General features: G+C 58.6%; 1 protein-coding gene across 2 annotated transcripts; it reads left to right on the forward strand.

Moving 5' to 3' along the window:
- The first annotated feature begins 8932 nt into the window (after positions 1–8932).
- GNG8 (G protein subunit gamma 8) lies at positions 8933–13909 on the forward strand. Of its 2 annotated transcripts, none has more exons than XM_043501380.1 (3): positions 8933–9007; positions 12987–13093; positions 13554–13909. In XM_043501380.1, the coding sequence occupies exons 2-3, from the start codon at positions 13010–13012 to the stop codon at positions 13680–13682; spliced, it is 213 nt and encodes a 70-aa protein (XP_043357315.1). In that variant the 5' UTR covers positions 8933–9007; positions 12987–13009; the 3' UTR covers positions 13683–13909. The 2 variants fall into 2 exon arrangements, with proteins under 2 accessions (XP_043357315.1, XP_038237910.1); XM_038381982.2 differs by having other exon boundaries at positions 8952–9007; positions 12977–13093.
- Positions 13910–23020: the final 9111 nt, after the last annotated feature.

Consider the following 23020-nt stretch of genomic DNA (forward strand, 5'->3'; position numbering starts at 1 on the left):
GATGTGTGAAGCAGCCAGGAAAACGTTCCTGCCTTCCAAATTCTTTCCCTCAGCCCCAGGAACGCCAGCACTTGCTCCCCTCCCCTCCCCTCCCCCCGGCCCTTGCTCAGCTGAATTATTACAAGCTGTGGACAACATGCACATTCTCCTCCTCGAGCCCTGCTTGGAAGCCAAAGTGTGGAGCCAGTTCTGCTCCCTGCTCCCCTCCACCCCAGCTATGCAGATTGTCTCTGCTCCCCCCAGCCTAGGCTGCTGTCTTCCCCACTCCAAAATCTGAGCTTCTGCGCTCTCTGCACCCCCACTGCGGTGTTGCGCTTTTTCTCCTGCACCCTCACACCTGTGCTGTAGTGCTCTCTGCACCTCCAAATCTGGCCTGCTAAGTCCGATGCCCTCTTGCACCCCCCAAACCTGAATGGCAGTGCTCTGCACCCCTCTCCCCATATCCCAAGCCTAAGTTGCTGTGCTCTGTATCCCCAAACCTGAGCTGCTGAACCCCTCTGCCCCTGCACCCAAACCTGAGCCTCCAAACCCCTCTGCCCCTGCACCCCCAAACTTGAGCCACTGAGCCTCTCTGCCCCTGCACCCCCAAACCTGAGCCTCCAAACCCCTCTGCCCCTGCACCCCCAAACCTGAGCTGCCAAGTGTCTTCCCTTTCCCACCCTGCCTTGTGCATGATACAAATGAGGGGTTCACCTCCCTGTGCCTCTCTGTCTGGGTGGGAATGGGACACCCCCACTTGATGGGGCAGAAGATTTTCCCTCCCCCCTTCACACCGGTATTGCAGGTCAAGTTCTGTCTCCCCCCCCCCCCCGGGTGCTCCATCTCCTGGCATGGGGGAGAGGAGAAAAGCAGGGAGCATCTGGCTGCCTCCCATTAGGGGAGCCTGGGGTAGAAATGAGGGGGATTGGTCCAGGGAATGGGGGGAGGGGGAGGGGGATGGGACCACACCCTTTAATTTGTACCATCTGCAAATCACACAAACCTGAGCAGAGGGGGAGCGGGTGGGGGGAGGAGGGCTGTAATGGAGGGGAGGGTTGGAGGTTATGGGGTGGGGAAAGGGCTATTGTGGGGCAGGATGTGAATATGTTGGGCTCCCCCAAGAGGCGCAGGGTGTGTGTGTTTGCAGTGGTTGGCTCTGGCGGGGATGGGGGGTTGGTCTGTGGGAGGGGGCTGGTGTGTAGGAGGGGGATGTTGGGTGGGGCTCGGCTTTGCTGGGTGGGGGGGGCGGAGCTGGGATCTGCAGGGCGGGGAGCCTGGGCTGTTGGGAAGGGTGGGTTGGGCTCTGATGGGGGGCTGGGCTCTGCTGGGCAGTGGGGGACAGTGCAGGGGGTGCACTGGGACCTGGGGAGAGGCCGGGCTATGGCGGAGGGGGATGTGGGGAGGGGCCGGTGGCTCTGGCTGACTGAAGTGGCTGGGGTCTAATGCCTGCCAGATGTGAGACAGTGGCCCCCTTTCATGGCCTGCCCCGAGCCAAACCCACCAGCTGCTGGGACTGTGTGCGCTTCAGGCTGGGGTGGGAGGAGGTGAGACGGTCCTGTGGGACCCAAGATCGCCTTCCCCAATTCCCAGCGGGTATGGGGCCACTTAGCCAGCCCCAGGATGGGGCGGGGGGGGGCTGTACCATATCTGTGTGTGCGGGCAGGTCGTGCCCCATTCCTTGGCACCAGATGCCTTGACCCCAAGACTGGAAGGGTCCATTGCAACTGGCTTATTTGACCCCCCTGCAGGGCACAGGACTGCATGAAATAATCCCCAGAGCAGATCCTTTTCGGGGCAGGTGGCGGGGGGGGAAGCGGGGAGGAGGGTACCCACCCCTCCTGCAGCCACACCAGATCTTTGTCCTGGCAAAGATCCAGATCTGGGTGTGCGGGTCTCTGGGGGACTGTTGTGCCATTGCAGGGTTCTCCCAGCAGCAGGGGTGGGAGTCCTGGTGTGGGTGGGGGGACATCAGGGCAGTGGGGCTGGACAGTACAGCTTGGAGCTGGCAAAGTGCCACTTGCCTCCAAAGGGGCATTGGCACTAGGCGAGCTTCCTCCGGGCAGTGCCGGTTGGGGAGTGTGGAGCTGTGAGCTTCCTCCGGGAGGGGCCGGCTGCGGAGCTTGGTGCTGTGAGCTTACTCCGGGCGGTGCCAACTGGGGAGCGTGGTGCTGCGAGCTTCCTCTAGGCGGTGCCGGCTGGGGAACATGGTGCTGCGAGCTTCCTTACAGCAGTTCCCCAGCAGCACCTGACACAGACAGAACAGAGTGAAGCAGTGATTTCGACACGAATGCCAGTGTGGGGCAGGGTGCACTGGGGCAAAGCAGAGGGAGAGCTGGTGTGGGCTTGGGAGGGTGTGAGCACCCCTGTAGCCCCTGCTCCAGCGATTCCCCAGCATTGGGTGTGTTCAGCCCACTCACCCTCTCCCCACATGCCCCTGGCTGCCAGCAGGAGCCAGGCCCAACTGGGGAGCTGCTAAACTGCAGGGAACATGAAGCCTGAGTCAGGCAGCACCTTCCCACGGAGCTGCTAAAAATACCTCGCAGGCGGTGGCAGGGCCAGAGCGTTGCCAGACTCCCCATTTCTCCTGCCCCCTCCCCCCCGGGCCCCGGATCACTGCAGGACCGGGGCTGAGCTCTGCTCTCCCGGGAAAGGGGTTACTCTGGCCCAGAAAGGGGCCCTGGCATGTCCACCCACACCTGCTTCGCTCCTACCCCTCCTGGCACATGGAGCTGATGGCAGGCAGCTGGCCTGAGTCCCAACTCCCTACGCTTGGGGAAAGGGAAGGGTTAACTCTCTTTGTGTTCCTCACATTCAGGGCTCTTCCCAGTTCCCGGTCAGGGGTGCACCCCCTATGCCCTGGGGGGCGGGCAGAGAATAGCACAGCGCAATGTCCTCTGGCCATGCCCCCGATCTGCTCCCTACGCCGGGGTTGGGAGTCAGCTCTACACTGAGCAGAGAGGCCTCCTGTGTGTGGGGCGGGGGAGAGTCTCAAGGGGCTGTTTCCAGGGCAGAGGGCCCCCCCCCGCCCCTCACAAGGTGCCCACCCGTCCCTCTGCCTGGATTGCCCAGAGCTGAGAACAGGCTTCTACTCCGATCGCTGCCGTGCTGTGAGCTTCTCCAGGGCAGTGCCTGCTGTGCTCCTGCCTTCAGGCACCATAGGGTTAACAAACTATCTTACCCACAGCGGGGTGCCTCCCCCTCAGACGGGCATGTCCCCCAGGCAATGAGCCAAGCTGAGCCCCCTGCCAGTCGTTCTATCCTGGCACCTTACAGGTGCCCATTGGGCTGGGTCCAAGCAGCTATGGTCCTGCTAATGGAGGGTCAACAAGCCGGGATGGTGGCAGGAGACAGCTGGCTCGCTGGGCACTTGGTGCCCTATGGGGGGGCGATGAACTGCCTCATTCCCCTGACACCCTGGGGTGGGGGTAATTGATCGGTTTGGTGTCACGGGGCTAACTTTTCTGGAACGGAACAACTGGCCAATATTACAGCAGGGAGGAGGCAATTAATGAAGGCAGCATCATGGGGCCGATTAATGAGTCTGGGGCCGCAGGGGGTAATTAGACGGGAGCTACACACTGTGAATAGGAGACTGGCCTGGCCTGGGGGCCATGAGCCAGGCTGGGGAGATGAGGTAAAGCAACCCAATCTAAGGTGACAAAAGAGCTGGGCTGGGTTTGGGCCGAGGCGACCAGGAATTCTGGGCCAGTGGGCCAGTTCTGCAGCAGAGGGGCCCCACATATGGCTAGCACACAACTGGGGGCTCCAGCATTGTGAGCTTCCCCACAGCAGTGTCCTGCCAGCATCCAACCGGGGACCCCAGTGCTGCGAGATTCTCCGCCGCAGTGCCTGGCCATCTCAGGGGCTACTGGGAGGTCTGAAGGTGATTCATAGATATTTGGGGGGGAGGGGCCCTAGCACCATCCCCCTACATCCCACCCCCACTCCCTTCCCCGCCCCACTTGCCTTTTGCAGCCAGGACTGAGCTGACTGGAATCTAAAGGGGGTTCTCTATGGAGGCTGCTGGACCCTTCAGACCCTCCAACCTGGCGACTCTGAGCTGGCCGGTCCTGTCCCTTCCCCCATGCCCCCAGGAACCGTGCACCCTGGGAAAGCCACTCCAGAGCCTGGGCAGAGGAGTTGCAAGCGGACAGGATTTTCCCACAATGCACTGGTGCCTGGGCACAGGGCAGGCGTGAGTAGCCAAGTTGGAATGATGGGATGCATTGGCAAGTGCTGGGCGCTGGCTGGCTCCTCATGCCTGTGCCCCAGGGGCATCCCATGAGTTCCAGGTTGGTTCAGACTCACCCATGGGTGGGGGGAGAGGGGAAGGCTAGGCAGGACACAGGAGTGGGCTGCCTGCCCTGAACTGGATGCTAATCTGGAGGCAGGGGGGAGGGTCTCTCTAGATCCCACCTGGCTGAATCCACTCTGACTCCCCCCTGCAGTGACTAGGACCAGGCTGACAGACTAGAAATCAGCAAGGCTGAGAAAGTCTGGGGGACTGGGTGGGGGGGTTGGGTGGGGGAACTTGTCTAAACAGCTGCTGAGGCTCATTCCAAAAGTGGCTGCATCTCAGTGCTGGGTAAAAACTCCCTGTATAAAGAGAGCCCATGCATCCCACCCCAGAGGCAGCTGCATTTCAGTGGTGGGCAGAGAATTTTTATATGAACAGCTGTCACGTTCACTCCAGAGGCAGCTGCATCTCAGTGCCAGGAAAAAGATCCCTGTATAAACAGCTGCCACACCCCTCTCCAGAGGTGGCTGCATCTCAGTGCTGGGTGAACAATCCCTGTAGAAAGAGTCCCTGTACCCCATGCCAGAGGAAATGGCATTTAAGCACTGAGTGAAGGTTCCTTGTATAAACAGCTGCTGCACCCCCACCCCAGAGGCAGCTGCATTTCAGTGCTGGATGGAGGCTCCTTGTATAAACAGCTGCTGCACCTCACCCCAGAGGTGGCTGCATCTCAGCTCTGGGTGAATATTTCCCTAAAAGGACATGAGCAACAGGCACTGTCAAAACATGCGAGATAATTTGCAGGAGCCCTTTCTCTGTCTCGTTTACCTCTGGAATGTGCCCGAGTCCTCCTCCTCCCCCTGCCCCCCGCTATCGCCCAGGTCTTAATGAACCGATTCCACACCCCGGCTTTCCCACCCCTCGCTTCTTCCGGTATCAGAACGGGCTGGTGCCGTCGCCATGGCGACCGTATTGCAAGCGCCTGCCTCTGGAGAAGGGGGCGAAGGGACGAGAGGATTATGTTAACCCTTCCACCGGCTCCTTCCCCGCCAGCCCTCCGTGCGAAGGAATCCCAGGGCTGGCCGAGGAATCGAGGGGAAAAGCAAAGCCGCCTCCCTGCAGGGCCCGTCTACACTACACCGGAAGATGTTGCAACAATGCGCCTGCAGGGTGGCAATATTGGGTCCATGCCACAGGGATGGGGCCTTTAGTTCAGTCTTGGCTAAGCCATGCATACAGGGATAGGAAGCCACATGGGGTGCGGCTAGTCCTGTCCCACAATGCACTGCTCTGCACCTGACAATTACCCACCGCTCTCCGCTCCCAGCTGCGGGGGTTGGCACCACCCACGCCAGGAGAGCGTGGATTTGTGCCACCCTCTAGCGACCACTCCATGGCTTCCCGAGACGGCTCAGCCAGCTGGTCCTGTCACTCCAGGGACAGAGCCGCAGCTCTGATGGCCCCGGGTTCAAACGCTGGAGGGGAGGCAGGGCATCCTTGGCTGGGCAGTCCCAGGGTGCAGGGCACCGGCGGTGCGGAGGGGCTGAAGTGACTTTACCAAGGAACCGGTGCCTGGAATCCCCTTCCTTAGGGTTGATCTGCACTGGAATCCACATCCCTGAGAGATGTAGCCAGCCTAACCCCTGGTGTAGACAGCACGAGGCCTATGTGCCACTGTACATGTCAAGGCCCATCACTGCTGGTGTGGATTCTCCTTCGGCTTCAAGTGATCTGGGCTGGTGGAGGAGGAGGATTTGGGTTTTACCCCAGCTGCTGCTAGGAAGTGTTAGGAGAAGACGGCTATTAAACAAAAACAGAGAGGAGTAGCTTCACACAGCGTAGAAATGCAGCTGCTTCTGGGGTGGGGCACCGCAGCTGTTTATACAGGGACAACTCACCCAGCGCTGAATTGCAGCCACCACTGGGATAGGGCACACAGGTGTACCCCTTGCCGGGTACTGAGATGCAGTCACCTCTGGGGTGGGACGCAGCAGTTGTTTATACAGAAATCCATCCCCCAGCACTGAGATGCAGCTACCTCTGGTGTGGAACACAGCAGCTGTTTATACAGCAATGCCTCCCTCGGCACTGAAATGCAGCCACCTCTGGGGTGGGATGCGACAGCCATTTCATGGCAAAACTAAACACTGTTTGGGACAGAAAGCCCAGGAGAATCCTGTCTGCAGAGTGGGCTATGGGGGACAGGGAGGGCAGTGTCACCCAGGCTGAGATGCAGCCAAGACACCAGGGTTGGTGGGGCTCCAAAGGCCAAATAAAGCCTCTTTGGCAGGACGCGGGGACCAAAAACAGTAAAAAGAACAAATAATTAAATACTGAGTCCTGGTCTGAGTGGCTGCAACGTGTCGGGACACCTGGGCGGCACTGCCCTCTGGTGGGGGGGTGCACTCGGAGCTTCCAGCAGGTAATTTGCGGGGGAAAGAGGGATGCAGGGGAGGATTCAGCAGGAAAGAAGCTAGATGGAGGCAATCCACTCCCCCGTCCCATCCCAGGAGGACGTGGATGTGGGGCAGGGGTGTGTGTGTGTGTGTCAACATGGGAGCTGGTCCATGGACCGGGCTGGTCCTGTGGAGCTCATTTGCCCTCATTCTAGACGTCTCTCTCTGTTGCCCCCCACAGCGACCCCCTCCCTGCCGTTCAGCTCCTTTAATGGCCTTGTCTCCCCCGCCTCTAGTGTGGGGTCAGCCGATTCCAGCACTCATGCTCGCTAGCTCTTTTCCCCTCCCCCACCCTCTCTACCTCTTCCCCCTCCTCCCTTTCCCCTTGCCCCCTCCTTTTCTCTCCCCCCCCCATCTTTCTCCATCTCCTCTCTTTCTATCCCTCCATCATCCCCCCGCCCCTCTGGAATCCGTGAGGCACTGCCGGGATTTGCTGGGGCTAATTTTAGCCCCTTGAGGCCCTTATGGCTGCCATGGCGGCTGCAGCGGGGCTGGTGCTCGGAGCCAAGGGCGCCCGCCTCTCCCCGTGACACCAGGGCAAAGGGGCACGTGCCCCAGCCAGATCAGAGCCGTCTGCGAGGGCGCGGCTTCCCCACACGGCCATGCCCGGCCCGTGCCACGATCTCCTGCCTCCCCCGGAGATTCGCTCCTGTCCTGCCTCACCAGCATTGCACCTGCCACGCTCACCGCACAACGCTTGCGGGTACACGCGCTCTGAGCCCCTGCCCTCCTGCAGCCCGTACTCCATTGCACCGCCGGCCCCGCGGCGCCTTCCTGCCCACGCGGCACGCTCTCGTGAGACACGAGGGCAGCCCCGGCGGCCCGGTCAGCTTCTGGCTCATGCTGAAGATCCCAGGGTTTCTGGGGTTGAGCAGCACTGTCCTCGAGCCCAGCAGGGCCTGCACCCATGTTTAAGGCCCTCTTGCCCTGCATGGACCCCATGCCTTCTCCAGGTGTGAGCTCCATGGGGCGGGAGGGCGGGAGGAGGAAACCTTCAGCTGGAGAGACCCTGGCACCCTCCCCCATGCACCCCACTGTCTGCCAGCTCTAGGGTCGGTGGCATGATCCCAAGTGCTGTATGGATCCCCTTTCCTTCGGTGCCCCCATGTGGGTAATGCCAGTGCTGCATGTGGGGAGGGCAGCACAGAGTGCAAGGGACCGGACTCGGGGTCCCAGGGACGGGGAGAGACAAAGCAAAGTCATTGCACATAACAGAGAATCGGGGAGCAGGAGCTGGGCAGGGCCCTGGGGGTTCTGGGTAACAGAGAATGCAACTGGAAAGGTCTGGTTGCTCCCCCATCATCTTGTCCAAGTGCAGTTGCAGGGTAGCCCCCCCCACATCTCGGTGTGCCCTTTTGCCAGGGGGCTGGAGTCTTCCTGGGTCCATGTTTCGAGAGGAGTCTAGGTAAGGCTTCGAGCCTTTTGGCCTGCTGAGGGCGAAGGGGTAACGGGCCACCCACTTACACACAGCCAGCTTGGGCTGCAGCCCGTCAGCCATTCCCCCAGGGAACGTGTGGACCCCTTGCTCTGGGGCTGGGCACTCCCCAGTGGGGAGCTGGGCACATGCCAATCCCCAGTGATAGAGAGAAAGGCACCCCCAGAATCCTGGGGCCTCCTTCTCTGTGGGTCAGTGGGGAAGGCGGGGGGGAGGGCACTTCCATGCCCGAATGGTGGCTCTGGCCCACTTCCATGCCTGAATGTGGCAACCCTTGGCACTGGGCCACATGATGACATGAGGGGCAGAGAACAGGCCCTGCGAACTGAGTGTGTGTGAGCACGGAGCTGGCGTGTGTCTGTGCACACGGGGTGTGTGTGTGTGTGTGTGCACGAAGGCTTCCGTGCCTGGCAGTCTAGTTGCACCAGTGTGTGTCAGTCCGACCATGGTGGGGGGGGGGTTCCTGCGCGCACCTGACTCTGAGTGTTGTGAGTGTGTGTGTGTGTGTGACTCTATCACTCTTCCGTGTGCGCGTATCCATCTATCTGTCCATGTGTGCGCCCCATGGCTGTCTGTCTGTGCCCACGTGTCTATGTCTATCAAGGGGTTGGGGGAGGGCGTTTGCCCTTGGGTCTGTGTGTCTGTCTGGCCACACGGGTGTGCCCATGCTCACGTCTGTGCATCTGTATGTCCTACTGTGTGTGATCACAGGGCTCTGGTGCTGGCCCTGCCTCCCCCCACTCTGCCAGCTGCTGCGAGCCACCCTGCTGAGCCAGCACCCCCCGGGGGGCAGGGGGAGGTGACACTCAGAGATGCTTCACACCAGAGGCTGCTGAGTGGGGAGCTGACGCTGCTCACTTCATCCAGAGAGAGCGAGAGACCCAGACACTTTGGCAACAGGTAGGAGCTGGTTCAGCCCCCACCCCCTTCCACCCCGCGTCCCCTCGAAAGTGACCCACCCCTTCCTAAATTGCCCTGGGCTGGGGTTCTGACATGGGGAGTGCTGATCTCCCCTCTGGGAAGCTAGCGCCGAGCTAGAAGGCTCCCTGTTCGCTGTAGTGAACCCCGCTGTCTCCTAGGAAATCCTGGGACCCAGCTGGCCCCGGAGCATCCGACAGCCATGATCCCTGTTGGCCGGGGAGCAGTTAAAGCTCCCCCATGCCCCAGACTGCTCCGTGCAGTGCCAGCGGGGGCCGGTCTCCCTGCCCTCAGGGGGCAGCTGGCAGGCTGGGGTGCAATCACTGCTAAGGGGGCATCTGGTCTTTCTCTGTCCGCTGCTCCAAGGGTCTCAGAGCCTTTGCCAAGCAAAACTAACTGCTTCCTTCCCAGCATGGGGGTCAGGCTCCCTAGCCCTGTTTCACAGAGGGGGGCTCAGGGGCAGAAAGGGGTTTGCCCAGGGTCCCAGTAAGCCAGGACTAGCACCAGGTGCTCTGGCTCCCAGGCCCCCCTGCTCTGGCCCCTAGACTCCATTCTGCTCCCAGAGCTGGGCCTAGAACCCAGGAGTCCTGATGCCCAGGTCTCTCACCTAATCTCTAGACCACCCCTCCCTCTGGTGACACCTACTCATTCTTTTGCACTCCTCCAGTGACAGGGGCCAGCCTGGGGAGAAAAAGTATGAACCTCCATGCCCAAATCTGGGCACTGATGTAAGAAGATTAGATAGATAGATACATAGATAGATAGATAGATAGATAGATAGATAGATAGGGGAGTGTATGGGAATAGATTAGATAGATAGATGGATAGATAGATAGGGGGGTGTATGGGGATAGATAGATAGATAGATAGATAGATAGATAGATAGATAGATAGAGGGGGTGTATGGGGATAGATTAGATAGATGGATAGATAGATAGAGAGGGTGAATGGGGATAGATAGATAGATAGATAGATAGATAGATAGATAGATAGATAGATGGGGTCTATGGGGATAGATAGATAGATAGATTTATCTATCCCCAGAAGTTCTGAAAATTCTTTATCCCCAGCTCACCTTTGTTTCCAAGAGCTGCCACTGAATAAACCAAATCACGGGTGATGATGAGTTCTAAGCAGGTCCAGATCTATACTACAGGCCCTAAAACGGAGTGAGATTCCCAGATGGGTTTTGCAGGCTCAGCAGCTTCTGATCCATTTGGGTCAGCACCAGAACCAGGGACTCTCCTGGACCAACCCTGGACTCTCCTGAGGCAGGGCGGGACATGCATTCCACCTGGCTCTTGGTCCTCAACTCACCACGCTGGTCCAAGGCATGCAGGAGATTTGCTTTGTAATAACCCCCCAAGCCCCCACTTTCCTGCCCCATCTCTGCCCCCCACCACATACATACAGGTGGCAGTGCAGAGCCAGCCACGTATTGGCTTGGCTTTCCGGGCAGGAGCTCTGTGGCCGGTGACCCTGCCAGAGAGGGTATGAGTCCAGCGGGATGAGCAGATCTGGAAGGAAGGAGGTGTTTGTGCCCCCAGCAACCGATAAGAATCAGATTCCAGGTTCCTGCATGGGGGGACAGATCTGGAACTGAAAAACAAAATAGCCAACGCCCAGCCCCTCTGTTATTTATCGGCGGAGAACAGAGATCAGGGACCAGCATCTCCCCCAGCAGCAGCTGCGAAGCTAGGGAGGGCCTGGGGCAGTGAGAGGAATGCAGCTAGCACTTCAGGGCACTTGGGACTTCTCCTCCACGGGGGGACGTGTCTGCATGTGTCCACCGATGCATGCTCACTGTGTGCATCCCCCCCACATGCACACACACACATGTGCAAGTCTTTGCGCTCTCATGTGCACACTATAGCACACACATACCCTCCCCATGGCCTTGTCCACGCAGGTGCATGCCCATAAGCCCTTGTCCTTACATGCCCTTGCACACATACATACGTGTGCAAGTCCTTGCACTCCCATGTGCACACTCATGCACTCCCATGCCTGCACCCCCACACGCACAAATGTCCATAAGAGCCTGCGCTCGGGCACACACGCCCATTCAGACATAAGCATGCAGGCATTCGTACACTAACACACGCCCTGGCACGAACTTGCACGTGGATGCACATCTGCACGCCAGTGCACACCAGCAACACATATTTCTTTAGCTCTGATGTCTCGTGCAGGTGGCCTTCCTCGCTTACAAATGGCACACACCCTGCAGGCTCATGAAGCCGGGCAAATGAGATGCCCAGCCAGCTCCCCCGGCGTTTTTTGTAGGAAAGAACTGGCTCGGGGTGTGGAATGGGTGGTCTGTAGAAGAGCACAAAGCAAGCGGATTTGATTTGAACCATCACCCCCAAACTCTAACCGATCTCCCCAGAAAAACTTCTCCGCATTTCATTAACCTCCCTTTTCCCAATATTTTAATGACTGCCTCTGCCTTGAGGGATTCTGGTGGGCCCCTGTTCCTGACAGAGACTCTGTCACCCCAATATTCCTAACCCTGATCGGTGGGACCTTCCCTGTCAGAGCCACCTTCATGGGATTTTACAGACTGGATCACGACCTAGAGCCTCCAAAATTCACAGTATTTCAGGCCTCCCTCCACCCCTGGTCCCCGCACAGCTCAGGGTGGGTTGGGTAAAGACTGCAGGCACTGTCCCTTTAAAGGCCCTGCCCCGGGCTTCTAGCCATGCAGTGCCCCCTGCTGTGCCACTTAAGCGCTGGCCTTCCCTGTGCCAGCCCTGGAACAGGTGACATTTCCCTGCACCTGGCTGAGCAATTAGCTCGCTGCTTTGAGCATAGCTGATCAGGGATCTCCTGCAGGCAGGGCTGGAGTAGGGGGAGGAAAGCTGCTGCAAGGCCCTAATTAGCCAGCCCCCCCACATACTCTTCCCGGAGTGTGGCTAATTTCCCTTTCTTGGATCAAGTCTGAGGCAGTGGGTTCCCCATGGTCACCAGCACAGCCAGCCTCCAGCCCCCTTCATCTGCAGCTCCCACCCCACCCCTCCTGGCCCAGCAGCTCCACTGAGCTGCCTTTAAAATTTAGCTCTGTGCTGGGGGGAGGCGTGGATGGAGCAGAGAGCTCAGGGTTGTCGGGGGGGGGGGGGCAGGGTGAACTCACAGGCACACGCAAACATACACGCATGCACATACGTGTACTCTGCTTCCTTCCCCAGACGGGAAGAGGAGCTCTCACGCAGCTCAAAAGCGTGGATCTTCCACCAACAGACGGGCCAATAAAAGATAGGCCTGCCTCTCTCTATATATACACACACACCTATACATGCATGCAAACATATACATGCTATGCATGCCACACACATATCATAGAATCTCAGGGTTGGAAGGAACCTAAGGAGATCATCCGTGCAATCAGGACCAATCCCCAAATTTTGCCCCAGATCCCTAAATGGCCCCCTCAAGGACTGAGCTCACAACCCTGCGTTTAGCAGGCCAGTGCTTAAACCACTGAGCTGTCCCTTCTCCTGCATATGCTCAGCCCCTGCCAATGTGGCCCTGCCCTAGAGGGACTGGCCCTTGGCCCGGCATCTCCTCCTCAGCCACCCATTCCGCTCTCGTGGGGGTGGTCTGTAACTGAGACCCCCGTCAACTCCTCACATATGAGCCACTCAGCAGGGATGATTTTGTCACTGCTGACCAGGAGCTGTACTGGAGCCAGCAACTGGAGGGGAAGGGCCCCATATCCCATTGCCCGCCCCCCTCCCGCCCTCCAGCCAGTCCCCACTGCCTTGGGGCTGGAGCAGAGCTGGTGCCCCCTATAGACGAGGGAGCAGGGAGCGTGCGAGGAGCAGGCGTGGCCCAGGGCTCCGGGAGTTTTGTCCCAATGGGGACAGCAGCCCGTGATGAGTTACATCAGCTCTCTCTGCCCCCCTCCTCCTTCCCCTTACTCCCCCGGCTCCACCCACCCCTCCCCGCCAGCTCCCTGCAGGGCAAGCACCTGGCTGGGGAACCATGTCCAACAACATGGCCAAGATCGCCGAGGCCCGCAAGACGGTGGAGCAGCTCAAGCTGGAGGTGAACATTGACCGCATGAAGGTGTGACTCTCCCCCACCGCCTCCTCCTCACATGGGTGTGCAAGCCCCGCCCCCATGCCACTGTCTCCACTGCTGTGGAAGCCCCACCCCTAATGCCATCCTCTCTGCATGCTGGCTGTGGGGGGAGCTCCCGGTTACTCCAGTCCCAGCCTCTCCCAGGAGGGGGCGCTGTGGGGAGCAGGGCAGGGGTGCTGGCTGTGGGGGGGAGCTCCTGGTTACTCCAGTCCCAGCCTCTCCCAGCAGGGGGCGCTGGGGGGAGTGGGGCAGGAACTGGCTGTGGGGGGAGCTCCTGGCTACTCCAGTCCCAGCCTCTCCCGGCAGGGGGCGCTGCGGGGAGCAGGGCAGGAGCTGGCTGTGGGGGGAGCACTGGCTGGGAGATCGCCCAGTAGCTCTGTGGCCAGCAGGAGGTGCTCTCCCTGGGCTCGGGCAGGTGTATTTAACCCTTTCCTCCCTGTGGCAGGTGTCAAAGGCGGCGGCAGATTTGCTGGCCTACTGCGAGGCGCATGCCAAAGAGGACCCGCTGGTGACTCCGGTGCCCTCCTCGGAGAACCCCTTCCGCGAAAAGAGGCTCTTCTGCATCGTGCTTTGAGCCCTGCAGCCAGCGACTCAGCGCCCCCCTCTCCCCCGGGGCTGCAGCTCCAGAGCGGCACCGCTAGCTTTAGCACAGGGGAGCGGAGAGTGGGTCAGAGAGCGGCGGGGAGGTGTGTGGGCACTGTGGGACAGAGCATGGGGTGTGGGCTGCACACCCTGACTGACCTGGGGTGTCTGCTTCACCTATCCTCCTTTCTCCCCCCCCCATCAGTGAACATTATCTCTGTGGATTCACCCCTTGGCTGCTATTTCCAAGATCAATAAACACACTGCTGAGTTACTCTCCCTCTGCCCCTGCCTGGTCATTGTGTCCCCCTGCCCCTGTCCCCCCACACCCTGTCACGGAGTCTCCGGGGGATGCTCTGTAACTGCTCCCCACGAAGCCAGGCAGGACTCTGGGGGGAGTCTCCTTTCTGTGAGCAGACTGTCTGCAGGGCACACAGCTCACCCGGCTTCCCCCTTCCTGGATCTGACCTCGGAGCATCCAGCATCCTCTGCCCCTCCGTGCGCTTCCCACAGCGAGTCCGCTCAGGTGGGGTCCTAGGGGGGCCAGAGGGTCCTGCCCCCCAACTCCGCAGTCAGACGTGACTCTCAGCCAGTCAGTAAAACAGAAGGTTTATTAGACGACAGGAACATGGTCTAACACAGAGCTTGTAGGTGCAGAGAACAGGACCCCTCAGCCGGGTCCATTTTGGGGATCCGTGAGCCAGACAACCCCGTCTCCACTTCACTCCATGTCCCCAGCCAGCCCCAAACTGACTCACCCTCCAGGCCCCCTCCCCCCACTTGGGCTTTGTCCCTTTCCCGGGCCAGGAGGGCACCTGAGTCCTTTGTTCTCCAACCCTTTAGCTCTCACTTTGGGGGGGGGGAGGGCCTAGGCCATCAGTTGCCAGGAAACAGGGTGTCGGCCTTTCTCTGTGTCCAGACCCCTGCACTCACCTGCCCTCTAGGGCTCTGCAAGGATCATACACCCTTAACCCAGCACTTAGAGACTTAAGAACTGCATAGGGGAAACTGAGGCACCCCCACAATATTCAGAGGAAACATTAAGAACAGTCCCGCTTTGTCACACACCCCCAGGTCCTGTCCCCACCCCGTGCTGCTCCCACTGGGTCACTGAGCCCCCAGGTCCTGTCCCTCCCACTGCCCCTGCCTGGTCACTGAGCCCCCAGGTCCTGTCCCTACAACTGCCCCCGCCTGGTCACTGGGCCCCCAGGTCCCGTTCCGCCCCTACAGCCACCACCTGGTCACTCAGCCCACAGGCCCTGTCCCCCTCCCCAAATGGGACCCCTGATTCTAGCTTTCCTCGCCCTGCTGCTCCTGTCTGGTCGCTGAGCCCATCCCCTCCACTGCCCCAGCTTCCATCTCCTCCCCACTACTCCCACCCAGATACTGAGACCCCAGGCCCTGTCCCCACCGAGTCCCCAGGTTCCATCTCCTCCCCATTACCCCCACCCAGATACTGAGACCCCAGGCCCTGTCCCCACAGAGGTACCGCCACAGATTGTTGTACTTGGCCCAAAATATTTCCCTTTCAGGGCATCAGGGCATCTGGCACCAGGCAAAGGCTGCTGCAGAACTTTTACTGGCTCGGGGTCTTTGACACTGTCCAACAGTATTGCAGGTCCTATGACTCCTGCTAGAAGTTGTGGGGGAAAGGCCCAGGATAAGTGTAAAGCACCCCGAGACCGTTGCCCGTCATAGAGGAGCCTTTCCAGAAGGTGGCTGTCGACATAGTGGGGCTCCTCAGCAGGGTGACCTGGTCAGGGAAGAAATACATCCTGATGGTGATGGATTTCGCTACATGCTACCCCGAGGCGGTGGCCTTGTCCTTGATCGAGGCAGACACCGTGGCAAACGCGGTGCTGACCATTTTTAGCAGAGTGGGGTTCCCAAGGAGGTCCTTACAGACCAGGGGTCCATCTTCATGTTGGCCCTGCTCCAGTGCTTGTGGGAGAAGTGTGGGGTCTGGCACACCTGGGCCTTGGTGTACCACCCTCAGTCCAATGGGCTGGTGAAAAGGTTCAATGGGACCCTAAACATGGTGCTGAAAACATTTATGGACCAGCACCTGCAGGACTGGGACAAGTATGCTTCCCATCCCCGTGAGGAGGAACAAGCTGCAAACTGCCTGGGACGGTCAAGGTCATCAGACAGGTAAACGAGGTGAACTATATAGTGGAACTGTCCAGCTGGGCACACAGCCAGTGATGTACCATGTCAACTGGGACAGGGAGAAGTTGGTGCTGGCTGTGCGTGGGCAGAGGGAGGAGAAAGGAGACGATCCCTGGTGGGACTCCTCCCTGAGGCTGGGGCTGACCCCTCGCTGGAATCAATTCCCCTCTCAGACCAGCTAACCCCTGCCCAGCAGGCTGAGATCAGAGAGGTGCTGCATTCATACCGGCAGCTGTTCTCCAACCGGCCTGGGCTCACTAACCTGGCTGTTCACCGGGTGGAGATGGGAGCCAACCCTCCTATCAGCTGTTCCCCATTCAGGGTCACTGGGAAAACAGCCCATGACCTGACGGGAGAGGTCGGAGACATGCTGGCTTTAGGGGTGATCCAGCCCTCCTCCAGCCCCTGGGCCTCTCCCGTGGTGCTGGTCCTCAAGAAGGACAGGTCGATCTGGTTCTGTGTGGACTATCGGAAGCTCAGTGCTATCACTGTGTCCAATGCCTACCTACCATGGCTAGGACTGATGAGATCCTAGATAAGTTGGGGGGCACCCGGTACCTCACTACCATGGATCTCACCAAAGGCTACTGGCAGGTGCCTTTGGACCTGGAGGCCAGGGCGAAATCTGCCTTCACCACCCCAATAGGGATCTTCGAGTTCCTGGTCCTGCCTTTTGGCCTCAAGGGGGCACCTGCCACCTTCCAGTGCCTGGTGGACCAGTTACTAAGGGGGATGGAGGACTTTGCTCTGGCGTACTTTGATGATATCTGTGTCTTTAGCGAGACTTGGGAGGACCATGTGTCCCAGGTAAAGAGGGGGCTGGGTCGCCTGCAGGATACAGGATTAAGATGAAAAGTGCAAGGTGGGGATGGCAGAGGTGTCCTACCTGGGCCACAAGGTGGGGAACAGCCACCTGAAGCCAGAGCTGGCCAAAGTGGAGGCAATCAAGGACTGGCCCACTCCCCAGACTGAGAAGCAGGTCCAGGCTTTCATTGGGATGGCAGGGTACTACCGGAGGTTTGTGCCCCACTTTAGCTCCCTGGCAGCTCCCTTCAGGGAGCTTTGTAGGAAGGGAAAGCCGGACAAGGTGGTCTGGACCGAGCAGTGCCAGAGGGCTCTCTGTGCGCTGAAGGGGGCACTTATCCAAAGCCTGGTGCTGGTAAACCTGGATTTTAACAAACCCTTCCTGGTGTTCCCTGACGCCTCAGACATGGGGCTGGGTGTGGTGCTGATGCAAACTGATACTAAGGGGGAGAGACACCCCTTGTGTACCAGAGCAAGAAGCTGCTGCCCCGAGAGCAGCACTATGCGGCCATGGAGAAGGAATGCCTGGCCATGGTGTGGGCCCTTAAAAAGCTGCAGCTGCATCTATTTGGGCAGCACTTCACTGTGTACACGGACCATTTGTCCCTGACGCGGCTGCACCAAATGAAAGGGGCTAATGCCAAGCTCCTGAGGTGGGGCCTGCTCCTCCAGGGTTATGACATGGAGATGGTCCCTGTGAGGGGAAGTGCCAATGTTTTTGCCGATGCTTTACCACGGGGCGGGGGCCCTGAACTTCCCCAGGTCACTGGCCAAGTGACCCCGCTCAGTTCAGCTGGTTCTGGCCAGCGGGAGGACAATGGGCTGCAGAGAGAGGACCCCGGGGGCTGTGACCAATTGGTTCCAGCCAGTGGGGAACAAAGGACAGCCGAGAGGACCCTGTTTACCTGGACAGAAGACAATGGACAGAGGCCTGGCTTGCGGGAGGTGATATGGGATGCCCAGCTGGAAAGGCGGGGCCGGGGAGCAGGGGGTTCGAGGCTGGAGGGAGAGAGCAGGCAGAGCCCACCTGGATGCAGGAGAGACTGGGAAGTGCTGGCCTGAGGGAGGCCAGGCCTGAGGATCCCTGAGAGTTTTCTATGCTGGGTTCAGACGCTCAATAAACCCTCCTGTCTTACGCTGGCTGAGAGTTGCTCTGGGTTAGAGATCAGGGGGCATTATTCCTTCTGGGCTTGGGGGTCCCGGGGGTACAGAGCGAGTAGACTCCCTGAGGGGGCCCACGGCGAGAGACAGGTGTGCTGAGGCTCAGAGAGGTGTGCTTCCAGGAGGGGCTTAACCCCCGAGAGAGAGTGGACCCCCGAGAAGGGCTGTCGCACTGAAGGGAGCTCCCCCAAGGGACCATATAGGGCCACGAGTGGGCACGACCTGTGAGACTGGGACAGCCTGGCCAGACACAGCCCTCGCCCACTTTTCCAGCAGGAGGGTCGAAGCCCCTTCCCCAGCAGAGGCCTCTGGAGGCAGCGAGTCCCTTGATGGGATTCCCGGTGCCAGCCTACCACCTAGTGGTCATCCGGGCGAGTGCTCATCCGGGCGAGTTGCACTGGCATTGGGGGCCGGGTGATGGCCAGCCTGGCTGGGGGAGCGGGACCACACAGCACCCATTGCCCCCAATGCACTGCTGCCTGCTCCCGCTAGTCATTGCCAGCTAAGCTGCGTTGGCCCTGGTGAGAGCTTGGCGGGGAGACACTCAGAGAAAGCCGGGGGCTGCCCCAGGAATGGAAGTGAACCAATGGCCCCCCCAGCTGGAGGGGAAGCATCACCCCGCAGTTAAGGCTCAGCAGACCCGGCTTCTGGTCCAAGGTTTATCAGTCTTTACGGGCAAGTCACTGCCTACTCCCTGCCTCAGTTTCCCTCCCACCCATTGTGTATCTCGATTGTGTTCTGACAGGGGCTGTCTCTCACTCTGTGCTTGTGGCATGGAGGGGCCTCCGGGTGTTATCGTAATGCCCATAATAGCACCTCTGTTGCCCTGGGTTGGGGGCTGTGCTCAGTAGGGTGTGTGTGGGGGGAGGCGGGTCAGGGCAGGCAGGAGCTGGGGCCTTGTGGTTTATTGTGTCTCTTTGCGGGGTGGAGGCAGCGACAGGACACTGCGACACCCAGATTGGGGCACTCTCTCTGCTGGGAGAGATACAGCACGAGGAAATCCCCGCACTGAAAGCATGGGGAATGTCTGTCCTACCCCCGAAACCAACCCCTGACCGCCCTTGGAGACCAGCTCTGCTCCCTCCGTAAGGGAAAAGGCCAGGGCAGCTGCCCTGTCACTCAGTAGCAGGAAAAGGGGCCAAACTGACTCTGGGCTGGCCCCCCCCAAGTGACTCCTGAGGCTGGGTTCCCCCCAGTGAGTCTGAGCTTCCCCTCCATGGCTGCTCCTGCCTCCCCCCCTCCCCAGTGCTGGAGCTCCCACCGTGACTCTTGCTAGGCTCCCCCCCCCCAAGGTTCCTAGCTCCGTTCCCCTGTCCCTTTTTCTTGTTCTTCGCAGAGTCCCTGCACAGAACCAGCCCATAAAGCATCGTGACTGCTTTATTAGCCAGCCTCCTTTACTAGCCAGCCTCGGTGCGAATACCTTTCCCCTAGCAGGAAGAGTAAACAGGTCCCTCCTGTGACTGCCCTCCCTACTGCTCCCTCGCAGCCCGGCTGCCCTTGGCCATGTACATTCATGGGCATTGGAAGAGACCAGAGGGACCCAGCTGAGCCCAAAGCACCCCAGATCTAGAGCAAGGCAGGGCCCATTCTGACACAGCCCAAGAGATACTCCCAGCTGATGGTCCAGGCTTCCTTCTCAGCCCCCTGATTCTCTGCATCCTGCTAATGCAGACTGTTGCACCCCCTTGACTTGCCCAGTGCACCCCCTTTCCCAGTGTGTGCCCTCTCCCGCAATCTGCCTCCCCCCCGTGGAGTCAGCCACGTAGTGATTGCCAGTTGTCTCTCCAGGTCTGAGGAAATGCACAAGGCCGTCAAGGGGATTAGCTAATGAATTAACCAATTGTCACAGAGTGTGGGGGAGTCCGGGGCCTGCACCCCTCTTCCTGGGATTCACTGTAACTCTCAGCCAGCCAGTAAAATGGAAGGTTTATTGGACAATAGGAACACAGTCTAAAATGGAGCTTGGGGGTACAACCAGGACCCCTCAGTCAAGTCCTTCTGGGGGAGCAGGGAGCTTAGACCCCGGCCCTGGGGTTCCCTGTGTTCCACCACCCAGCACCAAATTGAAACTAACACCCCCCCCCGCTCTCTCCTGCAGCCTTTTGTCCACATTCCCAGGGCAGAGGTGTTACCTCCCCCTCTCCCTCCTGGGCCAGGTTACGGGCTCTCAGGTATCCCATCCGCAGGGAGTGAAACTCCCCTGCCACATTCCCAGGCCAACACTCCCCCCTCCCTGCTGCTTCACACCAATCACCTGCACTGTTCAACATTTGTGCCTTATTTCTAATCGGAATTTGTCTGGCTTGAACGTCCAGCCACTAGTTCTTGTTCTGTCTTTCTCCCAACTGCTAACCCTTGGACTCTGTTCCACCCCAGACGTAGCCGCATTTCAGACCCCCAGACTGGCCTGCAGCACTCCCCTCTGCCGGCAAGACCCAGGAATTATTATGTTGCTCGGAGCAATCAGGGCCTCCCAGGGCCTCCATGACTTCCCTTGTGTGTTTGGAACATGATATCTAAATTGCTTTCCGTTCCCTCGATTAGGGTCCAATCTCAGCTGTGCTCAATTATTTACAGCCCTATTAGTCACTATTGATTTACAATCCTTCCTGCTCATCAGGGCTATAATTGCATCTGACTTCCCTCCATCTCCCTCTCTGCATCTAGGCCTCCAGCTCTGAAACTTGCATCATGTCTCCAGCCCTGCCTGGGATGTGCCAGCTCGCGGTTAAAGCGATACAGCCCCTTTCCCCCCCGCACTCCTGCATCCCTGGAGTGCCTAAGCTGAGATGAGCAGTGGCCAATGCTAACAACATTGACATGAACTGTCAGTAGATTTCAGAGCCAACGCCGCCTTGAGATGATCGGAGGGCTGCCTTCGAGTTGTCATTTCAGGCTCTGTGCAGACTCAGGCAGAGAGCTCCGTGCCGGGTCTGTTTGGAAGGCTTTCCTCATGAGCTCTTCAGGGCAAGGAAAAATTGTCAAGGGTGCAGAGAAGATCCAGAGAAATGAGTCGAGGACTGGCTGCAATGCCTTATACTGAGCTCAGCCTGTTTAGTTTGTTGAAAAGGAGACTGAGCAGTGACTTGCTTACAGTGTATAAGAAATTCCCAGGTACTAAAGGGCTCTTTCATTTCGTGCAGAACAAGAACCAGTGGCTGGGAGTTAAAGCCAGATACATTGAAGTGAGAACCGTGGCCTGATTTTTAACAACAAAGGTAACTGAGCTCTGGAATCAGCTGCCAAGGAAAGTGGTGGCTTATTTTCCATCTCCAAGTGCAGGCCTGTCTGGAGATGTGTTAGCCAAACACAAATCATGGGGCTCGGGATAGGGGGAGCTGGAGGAAGTTCTGTGACCTGTCGAGGTCCGCTCAGGTAGGTTAGTGGTCCCTTCTTGGTCTTAAACTCGATGAATCTTCCTCTGGGCTTTGTAGTGCCCAAGGCCCTGTATGTTCTGAGTGACAGGTTTCAGAGTAGCAGCCGTGTTAGTCTGTATTCGCAAAAAGAAAAGGAGTACATCCGATGAAGTGAGCTGTAGCTCATGAAAGCTTATGATCTAATAAATTTGTTAGTCTCTAAGGTGCCACAAGTACTCCTTTTCTTTTTATGTTCTGAGTGCGGCTGTTGGGTAAATAGATGCTCATAATGACCCCAGGGCTACTCAAAGCCAATTTAAATCCCATGGGAATTTAACCAGCAGGGTAATCTTGGTACAGTCAAATCAGCAGGAATCTAGTCCTGGGAACTGGCTGTCAAGGGGTGCCGGGTGATCCGTGTCTTGTGTGTGTGTGATAAGGCGAGAGGCAGGAACCTGTGTAGCTGGAATCCATTCATAAAAAGCAGTCACAGGGGCCTGCAAAGTCAGGGGAGGGTCAGCCTGGTGGTTAAGGCACCTGCCTAAGCCTCAGGATGCCTGGGTTCAAGTCCTAGCTTTGTGAAGAAAGTGAATAATTTCCCTGCGTCTCAGTTTTTCCTATCTATACAATGGGGGTGATGATACAAATGTAGCTCTAGCAATGAAAATGGCTACATAAGAGTGAATAATTAGCATCTGAGCCACCTGTTCTGACTACCAGAGACTGGACTAGCTCAACCACTGGGATTTTCTGGTTTGGCATAAAGCAAACCACTAATGAAGAAGTCAGTTCTTATTATTTATTTGCATTATGGTACTGCCCACCTGAGATCAGGGCCCCATCGCGCCGGGCGCTGCACAGACACACAGTGATGGGATCAGGACCCCGTTGCGCCGGGTGCTGCCCAGACACACTGTGACTGAGATCAGGGCCCTGTCGCTCCGGGTGCTGCACAGACAGAGTGAGACAGTCCCCCTGCCTCCAAAGAGCTACCTGTCTACGTGGACAAGACAGACAGCAGAAGGGTGGTTATTCCATGGGGTCACACAGGGAGTCTGCAGCAAAGCCAAGAACTGACCCAAATTGCGAGGATCCCTGGCCAATCCCTGAGCCCTGAGATCAGCCTTTGCCTCCAGCGGGGCCCTGAGCCTGGCCAGGCAGGGCTGGCGAGGGCAGTGGGAAAGGGGGACAATTGTACCTGAGCTCAGGAGGCCTCCGTCCAAGCTTCTGCAACTGGAGTGACATGGGAGGGCCTGGGGCACCAGCTAATGGGGTGTCCCAGGACCCCAAGATCCTCTTGCTGGGCATCCCTCCTACCTTCAGTTTGTTCAGCCAAGGAATCAGCACCAGCTGAAATCTCACTTCTTCCAGCTCAGACCAAAACTGATGGCTAAGGGGCTGAGCTGCAGGAGGGAGATGGGGATGGGGGAGCTCAGCTTGGGGGCTCCATCCTTGGCCAGCAATAGCGCTTCCCACTGACAGGAAATGCCTAGGACCTGACATAACCCCAGGGCAGCCCTGGGGGAGTTAGAGGCAGAGCCAGGAACATGGGCTCCTCAATCCTTTGCTCTAATCACTGCATCAACCCCCTCTGCCCCCCGACCCAGGGCCAGAAATAGAACCCAGGAGTCCTGACCTCCAATCCCTTTGCCCCAGTCCCGAGATCCCGCTCCCCACCCAGAGCTGAGGACACAACCCAGGAGTGCTGACTCCCAGTCCCACCGACCCCGATTCAAACCACTAGCCAACGCCCCCTTCTAGGGCTAGTGGTCCCCTGCTTTGACTAGCCCATCCTGCTGCCCCACGCTTGAGTAGCTCTTCCAGCAGAGACTGTCCAAGA

The sequence above is a fragment of the Dermochelys coriacea genome, chromosome 23 (assembly GCF_009764565.3).
Source record: "Dermochelys coriacea isolate rDerCor1 chromosome 23, rDerCor1.pri.v4, whole genome shotgun sequence".
In the NCBI taxonomy this organism is placed as follows: domain Eukaryota; kingdom Metazoa; phylum Chordata; order Testudines; family Dermochelyidae; genus Dermochelys; species Dermochelys coriacea.